At 48.8% G+C, this 24,871-nt stretch overlaps 2 protein-coding genes across 4 annotated transcripts; one reads left to right on the plus strand and one right to left on the minus strand.

The window, feature by feature from the left end:
* The first annotated feature begins 763 nt into the window (after positions 1–763).
* Positions 764–19,910, plus strand: IL27 (interleukin 27). Of its 2 annotated transcripts, XM_039884615.1 has the most exons (6): positions 764–908; positions 5,797–5,896; positions 17,510–17,682; positions 17,767–17,865; positions 18,732–18,890; positions 19,677–19,910. In XM_039884615.1, the coding sequence occupies exons 1-6, from the start codon at positions 885–887 to the stop codon at positions 19,890–19,892; spliced, it is 771 nt and encodes a 256-aa protein (XP_039740549.1). In that variant the 5' UTR covers positions 764–884; the 3' UTR covers positions 19,893–19,910. The 2 variants fall into 2 exon arrangements, with proteins under 2 accessions (XP_039740549.1, XP_039740550.1); XM_039884616.1 differs by lacking the exons at positions 764–908; positions 5,797–5,896 and adding an exon at positions 15,355–15,462.
* On the minus strand, positions 19,520–24,849 carry APOBR (apolipoprotein B receptor). 2 transcript variants are annotated; one of them, XR_005657746.1, is made up of 5 exons: positions 24,565–24,849; positions 21,420–24,230; positions 21,068–21,333; positions 19,809–20,979; positions 19,520–19,701 (listed from the first exon to the last, which is right to left on the minus strand). XR_005657746.1 is itself a non-coding variant. In XM_039884608.1 (4 exons), the coding sequence occupies exons 1-4, from the start codon at positions 24,619–24,621 to the stop codon at positions 20,910–20,912; spliced, it is 3,204 nt and encodes a 1,067-aa protein (XP_039740542.1). In that variant the 5' UTR covers positions 24,622–24,849; the 3' UTR covers positions 19,520–20,909. The 2 variants fall into 2 exon arrangements, 1 of the variants encoding a protein (XP_039740542.1); XM_039884608.1 differs by having other exon boundaries at positions 19,520–20,979.
* Positions 24,850–24,871: the final 22 nt, after the last annotated feature.

A 24,871-nucleotide genomic window follows, 5' to 3' on the forward strand; every position in this document is an offset into this window, starting at 1 on the left:
GTCTAAGTGCCTTCTGGTTCCTCTTGCTCAGGGCTGGTGCCTGGCACTCAGTAGGTACACAATAAATGTTCATGAATGAATGTGGCAGAAATAGTCTTGTTTCATACCATCCTTTTGGCTGGGGACATATCTCCTTTCATCTCTACCTGTCATAATTCCATTGATCCTGAATAGTAACCCCTTATATTAGTGTTGCCTTTCCACTTTACAGAGTTTCTCCCGTCCAGTCATCCAACAGATTAGACCCTCCCACTAACCTCATCAGGCAAATAGAGTTATCATCTCCATTTTACAGATATGGTAACTAAGGCTCAAAAGGAAAATGACTTGCTAGGAGCCATACAGCTATTTTGAGGCTTATCTGGAGCTGGAGCCCCTAGGCCAGACCCAGTCAGGGAGTCTCTCTCAGAAAGCTTCCTTGGATCCCTCACAGGAATTGCCCTGTCCTCACACCGAACCCTCTACCCCTCTTGCTGCAGTCCAGCCTGTTTTAGGGATGTCTGCTTTCCCTGTGAATGAGAACAGAGTGAAGGGGAGTTGATATAAGTTTACTGCTTCTAATTGAGTTGGCTCCTCCCCCAGTACCAGGTGGACAGTTGCATTCTGTGGCTCAGACCAGCAAGGACAGTGGTGAGGGCACTGGGGTCCTGTCCAACCAGCTCTGTGAGAGGAATCCTGGTGAGCAGGGCCAGTCTAACCACAAGATATGTCATGTGCAGAGGCGAGTGGGAGCCAGAATAGGGGCTGAGGAGGTGGACAGGAGGAGCCTGACGTAACTCTGGCCTCTGACCTCTACTCCAGTTCCACCTCTGGCAGCAAGTTTCCTGCCTTCCTACACTTCTTTGTTCCTGAGCACTTCCTAGTATTTACAGAGAAAACTCGAAATGCATATTCCTACTCCTGGACAGGTGAGCAATTCTGGAATTTGGGGGAAAAGCCATGAGATTCCCGGTGGGGGAATGTGTGGAGCCCCTGGGGGGCTGGAGACTTTCTGAGTTCCCTACTCTCTTGATTTACTCCTCTCCTCTCCTTTGCCCTCTCACTATGTCTCTGTTCCCTGCATTCTTCTGACTTGTGCTACTCACCATACTGATTCTGGCAACATCCTCAGAGTAGAGAACACAGAGAGGTCAGTTATTGGACCGGGGGTAGGGGGCAGGGCTCCTCACACTCTCAGTGAATGCAGGAAGGGTAGTCGCTTTTTCAGGGACCTGGTGGCCATTTGGACAGGGGATGGGGAAGCGTACTCAGGACTAGGCCTCTTGCTATTCTTCACTTCTGAGCCTGGTTTCAGTTTTCTGGCTCCTCTTTAATCCTTTGTTCATTCACTGCAGGTGGTGTGCATTAGTGGTTAAGAGTGTGGACTCTTGTGACTATAGTTGATTACACTATATCATATAATTGAAATTTGCTAGGAGAGTAGAACATAAATATTCTCACCAAAAAAAATATATATATAAGTATGTGAGGTGATGGATGTGTTAACTAACTTGATAGGGGGAACTCTTTCACAATGTATCCATATATCAGATCATCACATTGTATACTTTAAATAAGGTATAATATTATTCCTCAATTATATTTCAATAAAGTTGAAATATAATTTCAAGGAGAAAAAAGAGTGTGGATTCTCGAGTTATACTGCTTTAGTTCCAATTTCATTTCTGTTATTGTTGTTTGAGCTCAGTTTTCTCATCTGTGAAATAGATTTGTTTCTGAGGATTATATGAATTTATACACATAAAGCTGTTAGAACAGTGTCTGGCATACAGAGAAGGCTCAGTAAATGCTAACCATTATGCTAGGCAGCATGGTATAGTGATTAAGAAAATCAGATGTGGGAGTTTGCTCAGTTTTCCAGGGTATGCCCCACATATACAAAAGGATGTCAAGAGGCATTTTGTTGTAAGTAGAGGCATCGAATTACCTGACTATCAATGGGCATCACTTGGACTTCATCTGCTGCAGAGAATCTGACAAGCCTACTGACAACTAACCTGGATGGCCACTGGGTTTCCCTCAGCCGAATGAAACTATAGGGTGTTCAAAAAGCAACATCCGAAGGAGGAAAGAAAATGGCGTAGATGATAGAGGCTCTGTTCATCCCTCTGGTGACCAAATCAAAGTTGTAACAAAAACAAGGAGCAGCAGCAAGGAAAAATCACCTGGGATCTAGATGAACAAGCCATACAACTACGGAGAAATCCAAGAAAGCACCCTGCAATGGCAGAAGGTAGGACGGGGTGAGGACGCGGGGCTGCCTGGTCTCCAGCGGCTGAGCGACACCGAGGCTGCAGCAGTGGCAGGGGCAGTGGCAGCAGCAGACACCTCTTAAAGGTGCCTGGTCCACGAATAGATTTTCACGGTGACGGACCTGCTCACTTTGAGCACCAGTGCCAATTCGACTGCGTGCAGGGAGCATCAGGGACTTACAGGGAGACATTGTCAGAGCGAGGGCCAAGGCGAGACTCACGCTGTACAGAAGTGCTGGCGGTATTCATTGTTCTCTATTGAGCCCTCCCTCCTCCCAGTGCACAGATACAGCACCTCCATAGCCTAGATGTCATCAAACTGGATAACAGAGGTTGCTCCGCCCAGAGGATTCCCTGAAACTCCTCCACTCGCGGCCCCACCCAAGCCACATCCAGGTGTATCCTCAGAGAGTCAGGTGCTCTTTGCTAAGCAGCGCCTAGACTCACACTGGAGGTAGCTGGTCTTGGTTTCTGGTGTAGTCTTTTGAGGCAACTAAAAGCATAGCATCTGTGGATTGCTTGCTAAATCTTAACAGGTGGCCCCAGAGGGGCAGAGGCTTGGGCTAAATTTGGCCTGCAGATGAACCCCTCAGGACTGTGCCATTGGACACCTACTTCACAAATCCACACTAATAAGACCGGGAGACATAGGAGCTTTGCTTAGTACATAGAAACAGACATGGAAAGGCAGCCAAAATGGGAAGACGAAGAAGCAGAAACCATATGAGAAAACAGAACAGAGATCCAGGTATAATGGAGTCAAGTAATCTAACAGATGCAGAGTTCAAAACACTGGCTATAAAGATGCTCAATGACCTTTTGGGAAGTGTAGATAAATTCAGTGAGACCTTCAACAAAGAGATTTAAAAAAAAAAAAACATAAAAATGGAAATGGAAATTATAAAAGGGAACCAGTCTGAAATGAAGAACACATTGACAATGAGAAGTATATTAAATGGAATAAACAAAGGAATAAATAAAGTAAATAAAGAAAAGGATCAAATGACCTATCTAGAGGACAGGAAAGCCAAGGACACTCAATCAGAATGGCAAGGAAAAAAAGATGCCAAGACTATAAAAATAACTTAAGGAGTACATGAGACACTATAAGGGTCCGAATAGCCGTCTGATTGGTGTACCTGAAAAAATCAAGATGTTGAACAGCTATTTGAAGAGATAATGATGGAAAACTTCCCTAAGTTGGTGAAGGAAATGAACACAAAACCCCAGGAAGCTCAGAGAATCCTAAAAACCAGGGATCCAAAGAAACCCACACCAAGACACATCATAATTAATATACCAAATGTTAAATACAAAGAAAGAATATTAAAAGCAGCAAAAGAGAAACAGTTACCTACAAGGAAACACACATAAGACTGGCAGCTGATTTCTCAAAAGGAGCTATGCAGGACAGAAGGGCTTGGCAAAAAATATTCGACGTGATGAAGACCCAGGATCTACAACCAAGAATACTTTATCCAGCAAAGCTATCATTTAGAATTGAAGGACAGATAAAGAGCTTCCCAGATAAAAATAAGCTAAAGGAATTTATCACCACCAAGCCAGTATTACAGGAAATGTTGGAGAGACTTCTTTAAGAAGAAAAAACATGTATCAAAAACAGGAATAAAGAATGATAACAACTACATTCCTATCAATAAATACCTCAAATGGAAAAGAAATGTATAAGAAAACAAGACCCCTACATATGCTGCCTACAAGAGACTCACTTCAGATTAAAAGACACACACAGACTAAAAAGAAGGGGATGAAAAAAGATATTGCTTTGATGGACCTAGAAGGTATTTAAGTCAGACAGAGAAAGAAAAGCACTGTATGATTTCACTTATATGTGGAATCTAAGGAATAAAAAGAACAAACTAATCAAAAACAAACTCACAAATATAGTGGTCAATTCGATGATGGACAGAGGAGAGCAGGGTTTCGGGTGCTGGGAGAATGGGGTGAAGGGTTAAGAAAGTACAAATTAGTAGCTGATGGATGGTCACAGGGATGGGGAGCACGGCATAGGGAATGTAGTCAGCATTAATACGTTGGCTAGGTGGAGGATCAGGGGAGGGAGGGAGCAATTGGGGGGATCATTTTTACCAACTATATAGATGTCTAACCAATATACTGTATACTTGAAACTAATTAAAATAAATAAATTAAAAAAAAAAGAAAACCAGATATTCTGGGTTCAAAGCCACTTCCTAGCTCTGTAACTTTGGTTCCAAAAGCTTAACCTCTCTGGGCCTCAGTTTCCTCTTCCGTAAAAAAATGAACATGGCAAATCATACCTATGACACAGGGTTATTGTGAGTATTAAATGAGCAAATAGTTGAAAAGTCCCTGGCACATATAAGCACTTGATTAAATTTTAGTTATAATTTTAATTTTATTCCATTCAGTATAAGCTCCATGAAGGCAGAACTTTCTGTCGGCTCATTCACTGCCATATCTCTAATGCCTAGCATAATGCCTGGGACGTACTGAGTTGGCACTCAGTAAATACTGACCAAGCATCTGTTCTATTTTCACACTGTTCTATCTGAAATATCCTCTCCACTGGCTTCTGACATAGTGCTCTTTCTACTATATAATACTATTTGACTTTATCATGATTTAGAAAATCTAGTCTGTGATTTTTGACATTGGAAATAAATTGTAAAGGTAGATCAAAACAGGGGAGGGGACATGTGCTACTAGTGGCAGAAATACAACTAAGAAACTGAATGTTCAAAATTAATTGCTTCAGGAATAGCTGGATCATAGAGCTCAAAGTAAATAAAAATTAAGATTTTTGTCTCCCTCACTACCTCTCAGCTCTACTTTCCCAAGTATCGGCTCCAGTCTGAGGCAGGGTGTTCCTTCAGGGTGTTCCGGCCCCTAGCGGATTCAGGCTGATGTCCCGCCAGCTCAGCAATCCCTGTGGAGAGAAAGCCTCTTTCCCAAAAGTGGGTCCAGGGACTGACTCTCAGTGTGTCACAAACCCATCCTTGGATTATTCACTGCAGCAAGGGTCTGACTGTCCTGGGTCATATGCCCACCATAGGAGTATCAGCCTCTGAGAGAGAGGATGGATAATTCTCCAAAGAAAAATCCAGATGCTTTTTAAAAAATTTATGCCAAAAGGAAGAATGGGCAGGCAGGTAGAAATGACAGATGGTAACTACATCCCAAGCAATGCTCTGCTCTTCTCATCCTTTCAGCAGCTGACCAGTTGACAATCTTTGCTTTATAAGCTCTCACTATTAATAGCACTTTCCAGTTTTCAGAGCACCCAAGCTCGAGTTCATGTGCCCTCTCTTTCTCTGTGAGTACAGTATCGCTATGTCCATTCTCCAGGTGAAGAAAAGAAGGCCAAAGAGTGGCTTACCAGGATGTCCCAGTGAGATACGAACTGCCCTACTTTGTCTTGTTCTCTCCGATTTCACCTATTTGTCCAGTCTTCTCTGATACATGGCCACCCCTGTGGGCAAAAACCATGGTTCCCACACCTCTGTGTTCAACCTCTAATTCTGTCTTCCCCTCTCCTACCTAGATGCACCACTTCAAAACAGAAACATGGAAGGGGTGGAAGTTGTTCACATCAACACCGCCAACAGGACCCAGATGTCTGACAAGGTGGATGGAGGCTCAAGGTCTGGAGAAGACCCTATGGATTTGGGAAGGGCCCATAAGATATAGAAAAATCAAAAGGCTAACAGAGTAAAATTTAGATCTTACAGTTGTACACAGTGTCTTTGTGTAGGTGGGATGGGACAGTCCTCAGAGCTATAGAGAGAAGAAGGCATTTATGAGAAGATGAGACCTGAAGGAGGGACAAAGAGCCAATTATTTGAAGAGTGGAGGGGAGAGTGTTCTAGGCAGAGGGAACAGCAGGTGCAAAGGCCCTTCCTGTGTAGGAGTGTGCCTAGTGTGTTTGTGGGGCAGCTAGGAGGCCAGGGAGAGAGCAGAAGAGGTGAATAGGAGGGGTCACGATAACCTCGAAAGCCATTGGAAGGGTTTTTTTCGTTTTTACCCAAAATGAAAGGAGGATCAATGAATCAGTTGTGCAGATATCTTCCTGAGACCCAGGACCAAAACTGAGACAGGAGGAAGAGGAGTGGGTGGGCAGAAATACATATGAGGTATATATTCTCTTGTACAAATTAGGTAGTATATAAAAATACAAGCAGCAAGTGGGTCCCATTCCTGGGAAGTAAACTGTCCACTCACCTGGGGGTTCTGCATGTAGTGGGCAGGACAAGCAAGGGACAGGGTAGCCAGAGATGGATAACACCCTGTGGAGGCTGCCAGGTGGGAGACCCGGGATTAGAGTGGGGCTGAGTTTTGGCCTTGGAGCTTAGGGCTGTTGGAGGACCTGGTGTCTGCCCAAGGCCTGCCTGCCTCTCTCAGACACCTGGCAGGGCCTGTCCTTGGGCTCAGCCTAGGTATGTCTCCTTTCCACTTCCTCTTCATAGGAAGGCCTCACCTGGCCTGGGAGGTGGGTCCCATGCAGTGGTCCTCAGATCTGTGGCTGTTCACACCATGCCCAGGGCCCGACTGGCTGGCTCGCTGAGACTTCTGCTTCTAGCTTGAATTCTACTTTGACACACATCTCTGGGTCATTGGGCCTCTTCTGCCTATGTCCCTCCTATACAAACCTGTACCCCTACCCATCCCTGCATCCTAAGCAATAACTGCAGCCTCTTCTGTTCCTTACCCCCTTCCTCCAACTATCTTTCGGCAGCCTTTCTTTGCCCATGGATAACAACTACCCCTTGTATTTATTAATGACAACTCATATTTGTTGAGAGTTTCCTTGTGGGCCAGGCTTAGTACTACTAAATAATAGCTAAAACTTGCAGTCTTATCACATGCCAGGCCCTGTTGTAAGCACTTTACAAACAATAATTTATTGACTATTTTAAACAGTCTCATGAATTTATATTATTTTCCTCATGTTATAAATGATGAAACAAGCTAAGTACTTTTTTTAAATAATTTTTTATTCTTTTAATTACAGTTGGCATACAATATTATATTAGTTTCAGGCATTCAACATAGTGATTATACATTTATATAACTTACAAAGCGATCACCCTAATAAATTTAGTATCCATCTGGCACCACACACAGTTATTACATTATTGACTATATTCCTTATGCTGTACTTAACATCCCCATGACTATTTTGTAATTACCAATTTGTGCTTCTTAATCCCTTCCCCTTTTTTAACTCACCCCCAACCCCCCTCGCATCTGGCAACCATCAAAATGTTCTCTGTATCTATAAGTTTCTGTTTTGTTTATTTTGTTCTGTAGATTCCACATGTAAGTGAAATCATATGGCATTTGTCTTTCTCTGTTTGACTTACTCCGCTCAGCACAGTACCCTCTAGGTCCATCCACGTTGTTGCAGATGGCAAGATTCCATTCCTTTATGGCTGAGTAATATTCCATTGCATATATGTACCATCTCTTCTTTATCCATTCATCCATTGATAGACACCCAGATTGCCTCCTTATCTTGGCTATTGTACATAATGCTGCAATGAACATATGGATTGACATGTCCCTTCAAAATAGTATTTTGGGTATCTTTGGATAAATATCCGAAGTGAGATTTCTAGGTCCTTCATTGTCTCTTGTTATAGCCTTTGTTTTAAAGTCTTTTTTGTTGTTGTTGTTTTCTGGTATGAGTATTGTTACCTAAGCTTTTTCTTTTTCTTTTCATTTCCATTTTCATGAAATATCATTTTCCATCTCTTTACTTTCAGTCTGTGTGTTTCTATCTGAAATGAGTCTTTATAGGCAGCATGTGTAAGGTTCTTATTTTCTTATCCATTGAGCCACATTATCTTTTGATTGGAGCATCTGATCCATTTACATTCAAAGTAAATATAATTATAGATATATAATTATTGCCATTTTATTATTCATATATACATATATATTTTAGAGGCAGGGAAGTGGGTGGGCCTTCCCTCCTGCCCCAGGACTCCCAGCTTCGAGTCGTGCTGCCTGACCTGTGGACCCCCACGCGCTGAGCTCCAATCAAAAGATAATGTGGCTCAATGGATAAGAAAATAAGAACCTTACACATGCTGCCTATAAGAGACTCATTTCAGATAGAAACACACAGACTGACAGGTCACTGGGTGATGCCCGTGGGGAAGCCGGGGGCTATTATTCATATTTTTTTATCTTTTCCCCCCCTTCTTTTCTTGAAGAAATCTCTCTAACATTTCTTGTAATACTGGCTTGGTATTGATAAACTCCTTTAGCTTTTTCTCATCTGAGAAGCTCTTTATCTGTCCTTCGATTCTAAATGATAGCTTTGCTGGGTAATCTTGTAGGTCTTTGATTTTCATCACTGAATATTTCATGCCAAGCCCTTCTGGACTGCAAAGTTTCTATTGAGAAATCATCTGACAGTCTTATGGGAGTTCCCTTATAGGTAACTAATTGGTTTTCTCTTGCCACTTTTAAGATTCTCTCTTTGTCTTTAAACGTTGGCATTTTAATTACAATGTGTCTTGGTGTGGGCCTCTTTGGGTTCATCTTGTTTGGGATTCTCTGTCTTTCCTAAACATGTATATCTATTTTCTTCCAGGTTAGGAAAGTTTTCTGTCATTATTTCTTCAAATAAGTTTTCAATTTCTTGTTCTCTCTCTTCTCCTTCTAGTACCCCTATGATGCGAATGTTGGTACACTTGATGTTGTCCCAGAGACCTCTTAAACTATCCTCATTTTTTTTGGATTCTTTTTCCTTGTTGCTGTTCTGATTAGGTGTTTTCTGCTAGCTTATCTTTTAAATCATGAATTTGATCCTCTGCTTCGTCTAATCTATTGTTTCCTCCTAAGGTATTCTTCATTTTGGTTATTGTATTCTTCATTTCTTACTGGTTCTTTTTTGTTTTTTGTCTCCATTTTTATGTTTTCTATCTCTTTGTTAAAGTCTTCACTGAGTTCATCTACTCTTCCCTAATTCATTGACTATCCATATAACCAGTGTTTTGAACTCTGTATCTAGTAGATTGCTTGTCTCCATTTAGTTTAGTTTTTCTTTTTTTCTTTTTTTCTGAAGCTTTGTTCTGTTCTTTCATTTGGGACATTTCTTTGTCTCCCCATTTTGGCTGCCTCCCTGTGTTTGTTTCTATGAATTGGGTAGATCTGTTTGATCTCCTGATCTTAATACATGGCTTTATGTAATAGGTATCCTCTGGGGTCCAGTGGTACCCCTGGATACCAGGGGTCCAGTAGTACCCCTGGACACCTGAGCTAGGTGCTACAGGTGTGTTCTTTGTATGGGTTGTGTGTGCTCTCCTGTTATAGTTGAGCCTTGGTTGCTGTTTGCATGGCGATGGGAGAGATTGACCCTCGGACCAATTGGCTGTGATGATTGGCCATCTCTATAGCAGAGGAGCTGTTATACAGGGGCTAATCCTACGGAGTAGGATTCACTTTAGCAGGGCTCTGGTACCTACCTAGTCTGCCTTTTGGGTGCATCGTGCTCAGAGTGGCCACTGAGTGTGCCGGCCTGGGGACTCCTGAAGGGGACCCTCCACAAGCCAAGTTCAGCCACAGCCTGTGCCCTGCCTGGGGCTACCTGATATGAGCCACCAAGGAATCTGCAGATGGCCATCACTCAAACTGGGCTTGGAAGTGCCTTGAGAGGCCAAGCCACAAACTGAGGACAGCTGCCAACTAGTGCAGGGTTTGAACTTTTCAGCAAGAGGTACAGGGCACGCAGAGTCCAGATGCCGCTTGTTTGGGTTTTGTGAACCTTTGAGGGATTTTAGGAAAGTCCACAACACGAGCCAAGACAGGCCATTTGTATGGAAAAGCCAGTGGAGGTGGTTTGAGTGGGCCCAAGAGTTGGGTGAGCTGAGGTCTCAGGGAATCAGCAGGGAATGGTGACCAGTGTTAGCCAGGATGATGAAGACTTGGATACAGCAGCTGCCCACATTCTACCCTCTGGGAGGGCAGAGGGCTCAACAAAGGAACAATACTCTCTGTCAGCACTTCTGTCTGGGAAAAAGCTGACCCTCCAGCCCTTGTCCTAAAGCCAGAAAATCCACTTCTTCCCTTTACGTCCCTGGCGTCTTTCAAGTGGCTGCCCCAGCATAGGAGCTCAGAGCAAGTCACTCTATTGTGAGTAAGCCCATTTAAGAGGCACTTTGAGAGGCACTTCCACTGTCCTCTGTCTCACTCAGCCCCACCCCTGTAGGTTTTCACAGCCAGAAATCGTGGAGACTTCTTTTCCTGGAGCTGGAACTCTGGGCTGGGGAGCCTGGTGTGGGGCTGGGACCTCTCACTCTCTGGGTTGGTGGGGGGGCACTTCTGCAGCTTAGATATTCTTCCTGACTTTTATCCACCACATGCAAGTGTGGGGCCAGCCCGTTCCATGTCTCTGTCATTCCTACTAGCCTCAGGTTGGCTTCTTCTGTACGTCCTAAGTTGTAGGACTTCTGTTCAGTTAGGCTTCAGGCAATTCTCAATGATGGTCATTCTGTAGGTCAGTTATAATTTTAATGTGGTCATGAGAGGAGGCAAGCACAGTGTTTACCTACTCCACCATCTTGACTGGAAATCTGAGGTTAAGTAATTTGCCTAAGATCATACAGCTACTCAGTGGTAGTATCAGCTGTTTATGTGCATAATCATCACAGCAGTCTTATCCAGCTGGTAGGAGTAGCATCTCCTCTTGGTAGCTGAACCAAACCCAGGGAGGTTTAGAAGACAATAGTCTCCTGTCTCCCAGTTTAGTGCTGTTATTCAAATACTACCTGTCTCTGTAGGTCTATAAAACAGTATGTGATAATTCAGCATATGTATCAAAACTCTGGCATAGAAAAAAGAAAGCATACATGGCTCATGTTTACCCAGGTGTAGATATTAGGGTTTTCCAATATCTGCTGCTTAAAATATCTCTGTAGAGGAATAATCACTCATAGCATAGACTTCCATTTAAGCTAAAATTTTTGTATCAATTGGGTCATGCCCTAGAGCTCATAAATGTGGAAGGGATTTTAAGGGGTCATTTTGTCAGTGGCGGAAGAGGTCAGACTGGGCAGTATTGGAGCTGTGAAAGGAGTACAGGTCTGTTGACTGCAGAATGGGCCCTGACCCATGATGCCTAGCGTCCTCCTAAGTTTACCTTCACTTGTAGGCTGAGAGGTAGGCCTCATCTTACAGATGGGGAAACTAAAGCAGAATGTTTGGGCGTCTTGCTTAAGAGGGTGCATGTGAGTAAAGGGAAGAGCAGAGTCAGGACTCAACCCGGGACTTTTCATCCTCAGGCTGGTGTTTTTCCTCTGCAGCCCTACTCCCAGGGTTTGAATTCTTCCTTCTTGTCACTCACCAGGGCATTCAACAGGCCTGCCACCTTCTTCTCATACTCTGTGCAGCTCAGTCTTCCCACCCTTGCGTTCATGTGGGGTTTAAATAGAACACCCAGTGATGACCATCTTGTCCATGGGAAGCCATTCCCCCACCCCCTTTCTCTCAGTCCTCCCGAGATGCCTGCCATGGTCTTATAAGGAAAAGAGAAGTGGGACCTTTTCCCCTCACCAGGCTCTCACTCCCAGGTAGTTAGGAGGGGACAGGAAAAAATCCTGCTAGACCCTAAGCGTGGGATGGGGTGAAGTTCATGTGGACATGAGAGGGATCTAGTGATCAGGGCCAGGGACTCAGAGCCTTATCCACCTCCACTCTCCTGGGAGACGGTGGGTACTCTGCCTAGAATCAAGGGCTCACCTCCTGTGTTTGGGAAGCTCAGAGGTGTGGCCCCAGCTCTAGTCTGGCCTCGCCTCACCCCAACCTTCCTGCCTTTACCAAAGCCTATCTTGGTTTCTCCTAGAGATTAGTTCCAAGCTGACATCACAGGGCCCAGGGATTCCCCTCACTGGCCCAAGCTGAAAATGGGGGACTCGAGTTCCAGTCTTGATTCTGTCACTGATCTACTGGATAACCTTGAACAAGATTTTCCCCTCCCTGTTTCCATCCTGATGTCACATACGAAGCTTCTAACTTCTGTTTCCTGAGCTCAGGATTCCCATGCAACCCCATGGAGTGCCCCATAGGGTCAGAGCTGTATCATAAAATTGGTGGATGGTTCTTTCTCTTTTTAAAAATCATCTAAGTTTTAATTTCTCTACGTAATAATAGTAGCAACATTTGAAAATTGCTATCACTTTTCGATGAGGAAACTGAGTTTCAAGGCAGGCTAGTGACTCATCTGAGGTCATCAGAAGGGTTAGTTATACACTGCAGTCCACAACCCAGGGTTCTTGGCTTCCTTTCCAGCAGTTCTTACTTCTCACCACATCCCTTTCATTTCCTGCTGGCAACAGCCCAAGCGTCAGCCCACTAACCAAGATCCACTTGTGGAAACTGAGGTCCAGGTAGGTAGAGAAAAGACTAGGCCTATCCCCAAAGATATAGAGAGGCTGGCACTGTACTAACTGGCCCTTTAGCTTCTTGACAAAGATCTGCTAAGACCATCGGCCCAGGGCCATGGCCACGTGTCCCCTTTACATCCCTCAGCACCTGGCTGGGACCTTGGCCAGAGTGAGAGAAGGGTAGCAGAGAGACCTCAGGGCTCAGGCTTGTCCCAGACCTGCTCCTCTATCTGGGCAACCTACAGATCACAAGCCATGAACAGAACCTGGATGAGGTACTGTGGCAGAAGGCAGATTTGTTGGATGATTTATCACGAACCTGCTATTGTTAGCTACTGGGGACACATCGGTACACAAAATAGGCAAAAATTTCCACCCTCTTGAACTCATATCCAAATGCGTAGAGACAGACAGAAAAAAAATAAATGAGAGAATGTTAATATCTAAAAATATTAGATATCTAAAATGTTATGTAGAAAAACAATTCTGAGAAGGGAATAGAGAGGGACAGGGGCAGAATTGCATTTTTTAGTAGAGTGGTCAATGAAGACCCTATTTGAGAAGGTGACATTTGAGCAGAGATCTTAAAGAGCAAATGAGCTTTGCAGATATCTAAAGAAGAATGTTCTAGGCAGAAGGAACAGCAGGTGCAAAGGCCCTGAGACAGGAGCATGCTTGGCATGTTCTAGGAACAACAAGGAGGCCAGTATGGCTGGAGTAATATGAGTAGGGATAGAGTGAGCAAGACAAACAAATGTGAGATGTCCACTGGAGACAGGATTTATGGCAGGAAAAGATGACTGATTCAGGGAGGAAGCCTGTGACAAGGGCCAGAGCACAGACAAGGTTGAGGAAAGGAAACTCCAGAGAAGACATTGAGGGCATTCTAGTCAGAGAGACCACCTTATGAAAAGGCAAGGAAAGTGGCAGCAGCTGGCCTTGGGGAAGACCAAGAAACCCCCATCTTCTCCCATCAAGTTCAAGCATAAGGCTCCAGTAGCTGGAGCAGGAATAGGGCAAGAGTGAGGGGTGAGGCTGGAAGAGCCAGCTACAGTCAGATTAAGAAGGGCAGAGAAGCAACAAGGGACAGGAGGTCTCAGGGAACCCTAAGGAAAGGTTGGGGAAGTCAAGAGGCTGTGGCCAGAGAGCAGGAGATGGGGTTCCAGGTTTGAGAGGTACAGCAGTTCTGGTAATGACGAAAGGTCAGAAATAGCTGTGGTCAGGGGGTCGGTTGGGTAGCCATGCCTGTAGCCTGATGGCAGAACTTGGAGATGTGAGGAAGACCAGCCAGAGCCTCTGTCAGTCCTTATCATCCACCTCATAATGTCTAGGACTCCCCAGTGGGGAGCCCCAGGTACACGAGATGTAGGGGAGTGAGTTGCCACCTCTGGAGGGTACTGCAAGGGAAACCAGTCTGGGCTAGGCAGGAGCTAGCCGCTCTTCCTTTTCCTTCTCCTCCAGCAACCCTCTGGGATTGCTCCCTGGCTGGTGCTGGTACTTCCCTGGCAGTTGGTTCAAGGCTGCTTTGGCGGGCAGTGCCCAGGCAGGGCTGAGGAGGCAGAGTATAGGAAGGGGAAGCCCCCTTGGTTTCTGTCTCACAGCAGGGACCCAGCAGGGAAACCCCACAGGTCCCAAAAGGAAAGTGGCAGCAGCTGGCCTTGGGGAAGACCAAGAAACCCCCATCTTCTCCCTGAAGATGGGAAATCCAGGGTGGGGCTTAGGGCGGGGCTGTGCTGGAAGGGAGATCTGTGGTTGAAGCAACTCAGCCTTGACAGCCACCTATAGAGCAGAAACACCAGGACAATTCTGGGAGCTGGCTGAGCCCTGTTCCTGACCTAATACGATCCCAACCTGACCACAGGCTGAGCCTTGACCCTGGTCAGCAACTGAGCTCTTATCCCAGCCTAAGCCTGAGCCCTGACAGTCTCAGTCAGAAGCTTGGCCACAGACCAAGCTCTGTGCCTGATCTGGACTGATCTCTAAGCCCAACCCTGATTGGTCCCAAACAGAGCCCTCGAGTCACTGATAGCTCTGACCTGATGTTGTCCCAGACAACAGAGCCAGGATGTTGGCCCCAGACAAAGTTTTGAGTCCAACCCTAGACCATGTTCTGATCCTGGCTATAAAGTGAGTTCTAATCTAAGATCTGACTCTGGCCTGAGACTGAGCTCTTGGCCCCGAATGAAACTTCTCATCCAGCCCTGAGCCTGGCTATAGACTGAGCCCTGACTCTGCCCCGACTGAGACTCCTCTGCCCTACACAAAACCCCATCCATCCCAGATACCCACTGAGCCCTGACTTCCTTTACATTCCTTCCTCAGCCATCTGATAAACAAGAAGAGAGTAAAACCCCAAGTTCATTCTGATGATCAGTCCCCTTATCTGGCCATCCATCTTTTGAAGGACAGTAGGCAAGTGATGGCATTAGGATGATAATTCTAGAGCAAAGAAACAGGAAAGGATTCAAGTCTCTGGGACCTACCAGCAAATAGAGCAGGGAGGCTCACCTAAGACTGGGGCAGTGAGGGGAAGGCTGGACCTGGGAGCTCAGCAGGGGTCAGGAGCTTAGATTGACCAAATCCCCAGCTTCCCACCATCCCCCACCGCACCTCCCACCCGCTCTGGGAAGGGAAATTACATTTCCCCATTTCAGCAAGGGGTGGTGAGGAGGGAAGACTGAGTTAAAGCTGAAACTACAAGCAGGACGGAAAGTGAAACCGGGCACAGCCCCCAGTATAAGACTCCCCCGACCCGGGAGATGGCTGGCCAAAGAGGCTGGGCCCCGCCATGGGCCAGAAGGCAGGCGACCTTGGCTGGCGTGAGTTTGAGGCCAGGGCTTGGGGCAGACGGGCGGGAGGCTTGGCTGAGACTGGGCAGAGGATTGGAGAACTTGACTGGTGCAGGTGGGGGCAAAGGGCTGAGGGCCAACTACTTGGCAGAGACTAAGGATACAGGTGACTGGAAGATGGGAATGAGGCTGGCGTGAACGGGGAAGAGGGCTTGGACAGAGTGGCAATGGTTCAGCCAGGGCTGGGTAGAGGAGGCAGTTTGGCTGGCATGAATGGGTGGCAGGGTTAGAGGAGTATTGGTTTGGCTAGGAGTGGGCAGAGGATGGGAAGCTCTGACTAGCATGAATGGAGAGAGTTGGGCAGGTGGTTTGACCAGGACCGGGACCTGGCAGATAGATGAAGAGTTTGGTTGGAATGAATGAGCAAAGTCCAGACAGCTTGGCTGAGAACTGGGGCTGGCTAGAGGAAGAACAGCAAAAGGAGTTGGCACAAGTGTGGGGCTGGAGCCAAGGAGTCAGCAGCCTAACTGGGTCAAGGGTCTGTAGTTTGAAGCTTAGAAGGAGTTTCAATCTGCAGTTGGTGACTGAAGGACTCTGAGGCTGGAACCAGAGATATAGGCAGAGGAGCAGATAAGATGGTAGGGTCAGAATAGGGACCAAGGACAAAAGGATGGAGACAGAACCTTCAAAGCCCAGGGCCAAAGACCCAAGATTAGGTGCAAAGAATAGGGGGAAGCCAAGAGAAGGATCTAGGGGCTCCAAAGCTCAGGCAGGAAGTAGAGAGTCAGTAGGAAATGACAGCTCAATTCTGGATGAGCAGTATCCACCAGGGCCTGGGGTATCCACTCTACCTCAACACATAGCCGAGAACTCCTCTCTACTCAAAGTCTCCAGGATGCCAGGGTGGCCCCCAAGCCAGGGAGCCTGGACACCAGAGAGCGAAGGCACTGCCCACCCCCTCTGGAAGTCCACAGGGGAAGTGGACATACCCAGAAACTCCTCTTGGTCTCTACTGAGAGGGCATTTCAAGGAGCAGAGCCCAGGGGTTACAGATCAAGGACAGATGGGGAAGAAGCTTGGAGAGGAGGGTAAGCAGGAATAGACTTAGAGGCCTGTTTTGGTTTGTGTTTCAAGGAGAATTGTGTAACTTCAGTGGTTGCTAGATTTCCTCTCCCTGAGGGAGAAATGGTGAACGCTGTCCTCTTCCCAGAGCTCCTACCCCATTGCCTTTCTTCCTTCTGTTCAAGAAATACAGGGCAGGAAGCATTTTCAGAAACCAGATAGTCTGACTCCCCCATTTTATAGATGGGAGTCTGAGGCACAGAAGTAAGAGGTGACTTGTTCAAGGGAAGAAGCCAAATGAGAAACAGAGGTTCTACCCCCCATTCCGGGCCCTCCTTCCCCTCCTGGCATCCCCTGCTCCTCCCACACCGCAGAGTAACCCAACTGCCTTGGGAGAGGCTGGACCAATCTGTCCTTCTGACTCCTTGGGATAGAGCCTCCAGCACTGAGCCACCCCTGGGGCCCTAGTTCAGTCCATGAGAGCTGCCTGGCCAAGCCTGAGGCAGAACAGAGTGTGCCTGCTCTGGAGGAGGTGGTTGCCTCCTCTGAGTTGCCTGGGGGAAGCACACAGGCTTTGCATTTCAGCAGATATGGAATCCAGTCTTGGTTTCCTCATCCTCTGGCTATGTGACCTTGGCAAGTCAACCTCATTAAGCCTCACTTTTCTCATCTGCAAACTGGGAAGAATAATAGCACGCAGGCGGCCACATAGAGTTGTGCAATTTGTTCACTGAAAAAGACACTTGGCCAAGGGAGTTAGTAGGGGTCAAAATCCAGCCTGAAATCTACTTGCAAAGGAGGGCACTTGGTGCAAGGCTGTATCTTTCCTTTCAGTCATACAGAGATGTTATATGGTGTCCTCAATAGCTTCCATCTCATTAGTGGCTTTGAGCGATCAGTGAGACGGAACACAGAGCTTGCCTATAGCATAGGCTCAGAAAAGGCACGTCCCCTTTCTTCTGAGTTCTTCTCAAGCTCTGCCCTCCTTTTGCCCACCCCCTATCCATTTCTCCAGGGCTCGGCCTTTTGCTGCTCTTCTTGCTCCTGGCTCGAGCAGGTGTCTGGGGATTCCCGATGCCCCCAGGGAGGCCTCCCCTGAGGCTGCAGGAGTTGCAGAGGGAGTTCAAGGTCAGCCTGCATCTCGCCAAGAAGCTGCTGTCCGAGGTTCGGGCCCAGGCCCACCGCTTTGTGAGTCTCCCTAATGCAGCTGGCTCTGGGACTGGGAAGATCCTCAATCCACTCTGGCCCCCACTAACAGACCTTGCCCCACAGGCTGAATCTCATCTGCCAGGAGTGAACCTGGACCTCCTGCCCCTGGGAGAGCAGCTCCCCAATGTTTCCCTGACCTTCCAGGCCTGGAAAGGTCTCTCTGTGAGTAGAGGGCCGGTGGGGTGGGGCAGGCGAGCTGGTAATAAGACGGGGCTGGGTGGGTGAAGATGATGTCAGGGATTGAATTGAAGTTGAATTTGGGGATAAACTGAGGAACAGAATCTGGATGAGGCTGAGTATGTCGTTAGATATAAAGATGAAGCTGAATAAAGAAATGAAGTTAGGAAGAGAGTAAAAGTGAACCTGGGCATGGAAAGAGGTAGAGATAGGAGTAGAATGGGATCGGGGACAGAGACCGGTATGGAGGAGGGATAGCGTTGGTGTTAGGGATGAGAATGGGAATAGGTTAGGAATGGGAAGATTGGGGATGAGAGTGAAAATAAAGCGAAAGATGGAAAAGTGATTGGGATCGCCGGTGAGGATGGGAACGGAATGAGTCTGGGATGGAGCTGGAGATAGGATGGAGAGATGGTGAGGCTGGACATATGGACAAGGGATGGAATTGGGATTAGGAATGGGAATAGGGATAGGAAAGAGGTGGGAGACAGACTGAAAATAAGTAAGGAGATGGAGTTAGGATTGGATGGTGAGGAAGGGACAGGAATGGGGTTGTGGACAGAATGATAGGACAGTGAGGCTGGGCTTAGACCTGAGTTTGGTCATGGAACTGAAAATGAGGTTGGGAATGGAGGTAGGATGGAGATCATAGACAGTGGAGACAGGAATGCTGATGAGCAAAGGAAGGGAGCAGGGAAGGACATGAAGTCGAGGATGAGAACAGATGTTTGGATGAAATGGGAATTGGAGTTTGGGATGGAAATGGGACTCGGAGAGACACGGTGTTCAGTTTGAAGCGGGTCATCCTTAGCCTGTGGATCTTTCCTGACCCCTTCTCTCTGTTTCCACAGGACCCAGAACGACTCCGCTTCCTCTCCACGACACTTCGCCCCTACCAAGCCCTGTTGGAAGGGCTGGGGAGCCAGGGGGGCTGGGCCAGCTCAGAGAGGATGCAGCTGTGGGCCATGAGGCTGGATCTCCGTGATTTACAGCGGCATCTTCGCTTCCAGGTAGAGCGGCCACCCACCATCCTTGACCCCCTGAGACCAAAACTGAAGCTCATTGGCTCCCTTTTTAAAACAATGCCCCTGCCCACAGGTCGGGTAAGTCTGGACAGAAATGCTCCAGATTCTCCGAGTGTGTGTATGAGTGTGTGTGTGTGAGTATATGTATGTGTGTGTATTTGTATGTGTATGAGTGTGAGTGCGAGTGTGTATAGCTGCACCAGGCCCTGGCTCTGCCCCCCTGAATCTCTGCCTTCTCTTGGGGTCTTGATCTTAAATGAAAGAATAGGTCTGAAGCATCCAGGACAGCATCTGGCATCAGCAGGACATAACAAAGTTGGTTTCCTTCTCTCTCTCTTCCTCTGACATCACCAGGTCCTGCTGGACATTTCAAAGGGAAATAGGAATTTTACCTTTACTAAAATGAGAATTGAAAATGCAAGCAGCATAAAAACTAGCTATATCAACCTTTCTGCCCATTTCTGATTCTAAGACAACTCTTAAGAGAGGAACTTTTTGGAACCCCAAATGCCCAGTGCAATCCTAGGTGCATGAGCCGGCTCCCTCCATGAACATCATCTTGTTCTGTGATTTCCATTTCCTTGAGCCAAAAAAATCAGGCAGGACACATGAGATGATGACATAATGGAAGATCTGAAATAGGGGTTGTCCAGGGAAATCATAACTTTGTGGTCTCTGATGTCATTCAACGCCACTAGACACATAAAGGAACAAGAATTCACTTAGGATCTCAGCCTGGCCATTTTCTGACCCATGGGCCTTTCCTCACAGTTGCTGGCTGCAGGATTCAACATCCCTGAGGAGGAGGAGAATGAAGAGGGGAAGGAGCTGCTCCCGGGAGCTCTGGGTGGCCCCTCACAGCTGTCAGTGCAGGTGCCCTGGCCCCAGCTCCTCTACACCTACCAGTTGCTGCACTCCTTGGAGCTTGTCTTGTCTCGGGCCGTGCGGGACTTGCTGCTGCTCTCCCAGGCTGGGAAGTCAGCCTAGGTCCTGGGGGGTCCAACACTGGCTGTCTCCCAGCCCCGATGGAGTGATTTCTTAGCCCCTTCCCTTTACCTGTTAGGACTTTAGGACTGGAGTCTGGGCCAAGAGGACAGCTCCAGCTCACTGCCTTAGACAAGGCAAGACTCTACCGACCTTCCTCCCCAGACCCTACCCAATAACTTAAGGCCCCTCCAGTCCTTGCTGGATATTTATTTCTTGGATATTTATTTATTGTTTAGAGAAATTATGGTTTATTTATTGTTTCAGGGCCTGACGTCCTCCAGCCAGGCCCCCATGCTAGGTGCCTAATAAAGCACTCTTAACCTCTCTCTGCCTTGGCTTCTTTTCAGAGAAGGAATGTCTATACCCGAAGTGGGTCTGGAATGGATCCTTTAACATCTGACTGCTCTGGGCCCCTCTCTGTTTCTATATTTTGGGGTTCCTGGCACACCTCCCACTCTGGCTTGCTCAGTTGGTGGTTACCATAGTAACCAGCAGAGTCCTGAGGCTCAGCTCCCATTTTGGAACCTCAAGGCAGCTGGTCTGTTTCCCATCAACCTTTGATTGCAAATGGAGCTCCTTAGGCCTTCCTGACCCCTTTCCTCTAGGCTGACTTCCACCCCAGAGGTTTGCATTACTCCTACACAGCTCTCTGAGGGCTTGGAGAGGGGCCTGGAGAGCAGGGTGGGGAGCAGAGGTAGTCAGAGGGAAGGCTACGGGGAGATGTGTCTCTGTCCCCTCTCAGTCCTCCGGGCAGCCTCAGAGACAGGGTGGGGAGACAGTCAGGACAGGCTGTGAAAGGAGGTCCGGCAGCACTGGAGAGTCTGACTCCTTAAGTTCATGGTTCTTGAAGATGTCTGGTTCTTGAAGATGTCTGCTCCATGAATGAAACACCAAGAAACTAAGGCCCACGGGGTGGAAAGGTTGCATCCAAAATGGCCAATGGGGTCAGGCTGAGCGCGGTTCAGCAGAGCCCACTGACCCTCACTCAGAGCCTGGCTCCTGGGTCTCGGCGCCCAGTCACTGGGGCTTTGGCCGGCCCAGTCTGGCTTGCAGTTCCTGCATCATGCCGTGGTGTGCAAGGCCAAACCTGGAGGTGGAAGACAGGCCATGGGAGCTGGTCTCCAGGTGTTCAGCCTTCTGCTCATCCCAGCCCAGCCACTTTACCCTGTGCTTACCCGTGTCCCAAGGGTCTTCTCCTGGCTGGCACTGGAGTCCCTTCAGGCCTTGGGGGGCTTGGCTCTGGGGGTTCCTCTGGCTGGGAAAGTCTTTGCTCAGGGGCTGACAGCACTTCCTCTGGCGGGGGGCTGGGAGGCTCTTCCTGCTGCTCAGAGGTGGGGGTCCGTCGGAAAGAGGGCCGAGAGCGACGCTGTGAGGAGCTGCGGGAGAGGACTATACGACTCCGAGGGACAGAGACATCCAGGCGAGACCCAGGGAGCAGGGCCTGCAGGGAAGCGGGGCACAAAGTGTTATGGGACTGACGTTGAGATTATGCTCTATTCAGCCCTGGACCCTACCTGGAGCCCTCACCTCACTCCAGCTGCCAAGAACATCCCCTCCGGCACTTTCTGCAGCCTCTTCACGTGGCCCAGGCTCAGCCTCTGTAGGGTCCTGGTTTGTCGACTGGTTCTCCTGGCCCTGGATGTCTTCTAGGCCTTCCGGATCAATCTCCTTGGCCTCCGCCCTCTTGTGTCCAGTAACCTCAACATCCTCCACATCACGGGGCATTTGTGCTTCTCCCTCAGGGTCATGGTCCCCACGCTGCCCCTCACTGCCTTGCTCCTGCTCCCTTGTTGGCCATACCCCAGGCTCTTTTTCCAACAGTATCTGCCCTTCTAGGAGCCCCTCAGCCTCTACTATGGCCATGAGCCCCTCTGCTCTCGTCACCTGGGAGCCTGAGGTAAAGCCATCAATCCCACAGCTTCCCTGTGTCACCACAGATTCCCTGACCTCTGCCCACTCTCCCCACAGCTCGCCCTCCCTGGCCTCAAAATCCTCTGCTTGGCCACCTCTGCCAGTAACTTCCTCCTCTACTGAGCCCTCTAGGCCAAACTCTTTCCCATCTCTGTTCTCTCCCTCTGCGGCGTCCACCGGCTCCTCACCTCTGCCAGCTTCCTCTCTCCCCTCTGAGTTACAGCCTCGCCCAAGTGCCTCATCCCAAGTTTCCCCAGCCTCTCTTTCGGGTCCTTCTCTAGTCCCAGCGGCCCTTCCATCCGAAGCTGCCTTATCCTCCACAACCTCAGCAGCCAAAGGACTGGTCCATGTGTCTTCACTGTCTTGGAGGCTTAGAGCTGCCCCCTCCAGCCTCCAGCCTCTCCTGGATGTTTTATCTGTCTCCCAGAGCACCTTGGCCTCCACCTCCTCATCCTTGGTTTTTCTGGCATCTGACTCTCCAGGTGACTGGTCTGTCCCTGATGCTGCCCTGTGCCTTCCACCCAGCTCCTGGTTCTTTGCTGCAAACCCTGCTTCTTTTGCTTTCTTCCACTCTCTGAATGCCTCAGAGACCTCTGGGAGTGCAGACTCTTGGCCTCCAGTCACTTCCTCCTCCCCAGCTTCAGTACCTGCTTTTTCTTCCTGGGTATTCACTCTCTCTCTATCCCTTCCGCTCCCATTTTCCCAAGCTTCTGCCTCACAGGTGTCAGGCTTCACATACTCTATGTTACTGGGATATTCCTTCAGGCTCCTTTCTGTCTCCTCTTTGCTCAGAGCCGGAATGCTCCATAGCCCTTCCTTATGCCCCTGTCCTTCCTCAGGTTGCTCTGTTGGGATCTGGGGGCCTCGCATCAGCTCAGGTTCCTGGCCTTCACTGACCTTGTGCCAGAGGGCACCACACTCCACCCCCAATGCTTCTCCACCCATCTGAGCTTCCTCCTCACTCTTTTCCTCCCTGAACTCCTTCTCAGGTCTGGTCTCTGGAGTTGCCTCCGAGTCAGCATCACCTTCAGCCTCGTTTGCTGCTTTGTCCTGGGGCAGCCCAACCTCTACGACCCAGCAACTCTCTTTCTCCTCCTTGGCTTCCTGTGTCTGCACCAACTCCTCTAGACTGGCTTGAACAGCCTTGATCTCTGAGTCTTGCCTCCCCATGGCCTCTTTCTCATCCTGATCTGTCTGACCCTCAAAGCCCTCCCCTACCTCCTCATCTGACCCCTGGCTTTCTGCAGCCTCCCTCCCTGCTGTCTGGTTCTTAGCCACTTCTTCTACATCCTCAATTCCCAGGGCCTGAGTCTGTTTCAGGAACAGGTTTATCTCTGCCTCTCTATTTCCATTCACCTCCTTTTCCTGGTCTCCCTTGGAGGTCATCTCTAGGGCCCAGACTCTTCTGGTGCCCTCTGGGATCCTATCTCCTGGGACTGCCCCATATTCTGTCTCCCGAACTCCTGGGAGGTCAGCCTCCTCCCTGCCTGAGGTTTTCCCAGCCTCTTCCCCACCTGAGGGTGTCCCTGCCTCCTCCCCATCTGAGGCTGTACTGGCCTCCTTCCAATCGGAAGTTTTCTCGGCCTCCTCCCCACCTGAGGGTGTCCAGGCCTCCTCCCTGCCTAAGGTTGCGCTGGCCTTCTCTCTGCCCAAGGCTGCGCCATCCTCAGATTCTGCCCCGAGCTCCTGTGTCCACTGTGCCCCTGTGCTTTGGTCATTCCTCAGCGTGACCACAATCTCTTCTCTCTCAGCCTCTTTCACCCCAGCCCTCTGGATCTCCTCTGCGACGACCTCCTCGACTGCCTCTTCTAACTCCCTGACATCACTCTCTATCTTCTGCCCATCGGCACTGGCCTTCCTCTCAGGCTCCTTCTGCCAGGTCCACTCTGACTCCACCCCTCCAACCACCCCTGGCTCTCTTGCCCTGACCTCTTCCTCCTCCTCCTCTTGTTCCCAAGTTCTCAGTGTCTCCTCTCTGTTCACTTCCTGCACATTGTGCTCCTGACTCTCCTGGGCTTGGCTGTTCCTGTCTTTACCAGCCTCAGACCCTGCCTCAGACTTCTTTCTGGCCTCCAAGGGGGCACTTGGCTCCTGGCACTGGGAGGCTTTGGCTGCCTCCCAGGCCCCAGTATCCTGCCTATCTGCTTGAGACCCATGGGAGCTGCTTTCTCTCCAACCCCAGGTTTGTTCTGTAGCTGAGCTTCCCTCCTGGCATCTTCTACCCTCTCCAGGCCCTCTAAGTCCTCCATCCCTCTTGCTTTGGCTGCCTCCAAGGCCTTCCAGGGCCTCCTGGGCTCCCTCCTCTGCAGTCTCCCCTGGCTTTCCTGCAGCCACCTCCCCTAGTTCCTCAGCTGCCCGCGCCTCCCTCCTCTCTGCAATGGGGACCTCATCTCCTATAAGGTAGGAGACAAAGGTGCTGAAGGAATCCTAGAAGAAAAAGAAGGGATGAAGGCATTAAGGGGAGACCCAGCTCTCTCCCTGGGGGCCCTGGGCCAGAGAAACTCCAAATAGGAAGAGGAGTTCTGAAATCAGGAGGAGAAGGAGAACAGGATCTATAGAAGGAATAGGAAAGGGCCTAGATTCAAGTTATGTGGATGTGTTTGTGGAGGTGGGCGGATTGAAATCCAGAAAAGATTGGGCTAGAAGGCTGCCTGATCCTAGGAAAGGAACCTCAAGTCTGAGGAGAAGTTCAAAGGGAGGAAAGAAGGTGAAGCCCGGGTGAGCAGGGTGAAAGTCTCTGGCATCTCTTTGTCCCTCTCACCAGTGCCCCCCTCAAGGCCTGATGCAGCTCAGGGAGATGTAGCCGGAGAAAATCCATCTTGTCTGTGCCTGTGTGTCCAGAAAGCTGGCAATGACCGTCTCCACCCACCAAGACAAGCTGGTCTTCCCCGGGACCCAAGACACTTCCTCTTCCCCTGTCTCCCCTGACACATCCCTACCCCAGGCCCTACCCACCTTCCGCAATGCCCACAGCAGCTTCCAGCCCAGGCTGGGAAATGGATGTGTACCACACAGGGGACTCAGGTGCACTTTAGGAGCTACATGGCAAGGGAGGAAGCCAGAAAGGA

Source organism: Pteropus medius, unplaced genomic scaffold (genome assembly GCF_902729225.1).
Source record: "Pteropus medius unplaced genomic scaffold, Ma_sr-lr_union100, whole genome shotgun sequence".
NCBI classification, from domain to species: domain Eukaryota; kingdom Metazoa; phylum Chordata; class Mammalia; order Chiroptera; family Pteropodidae; genus Pteropus; species Pteropus medius.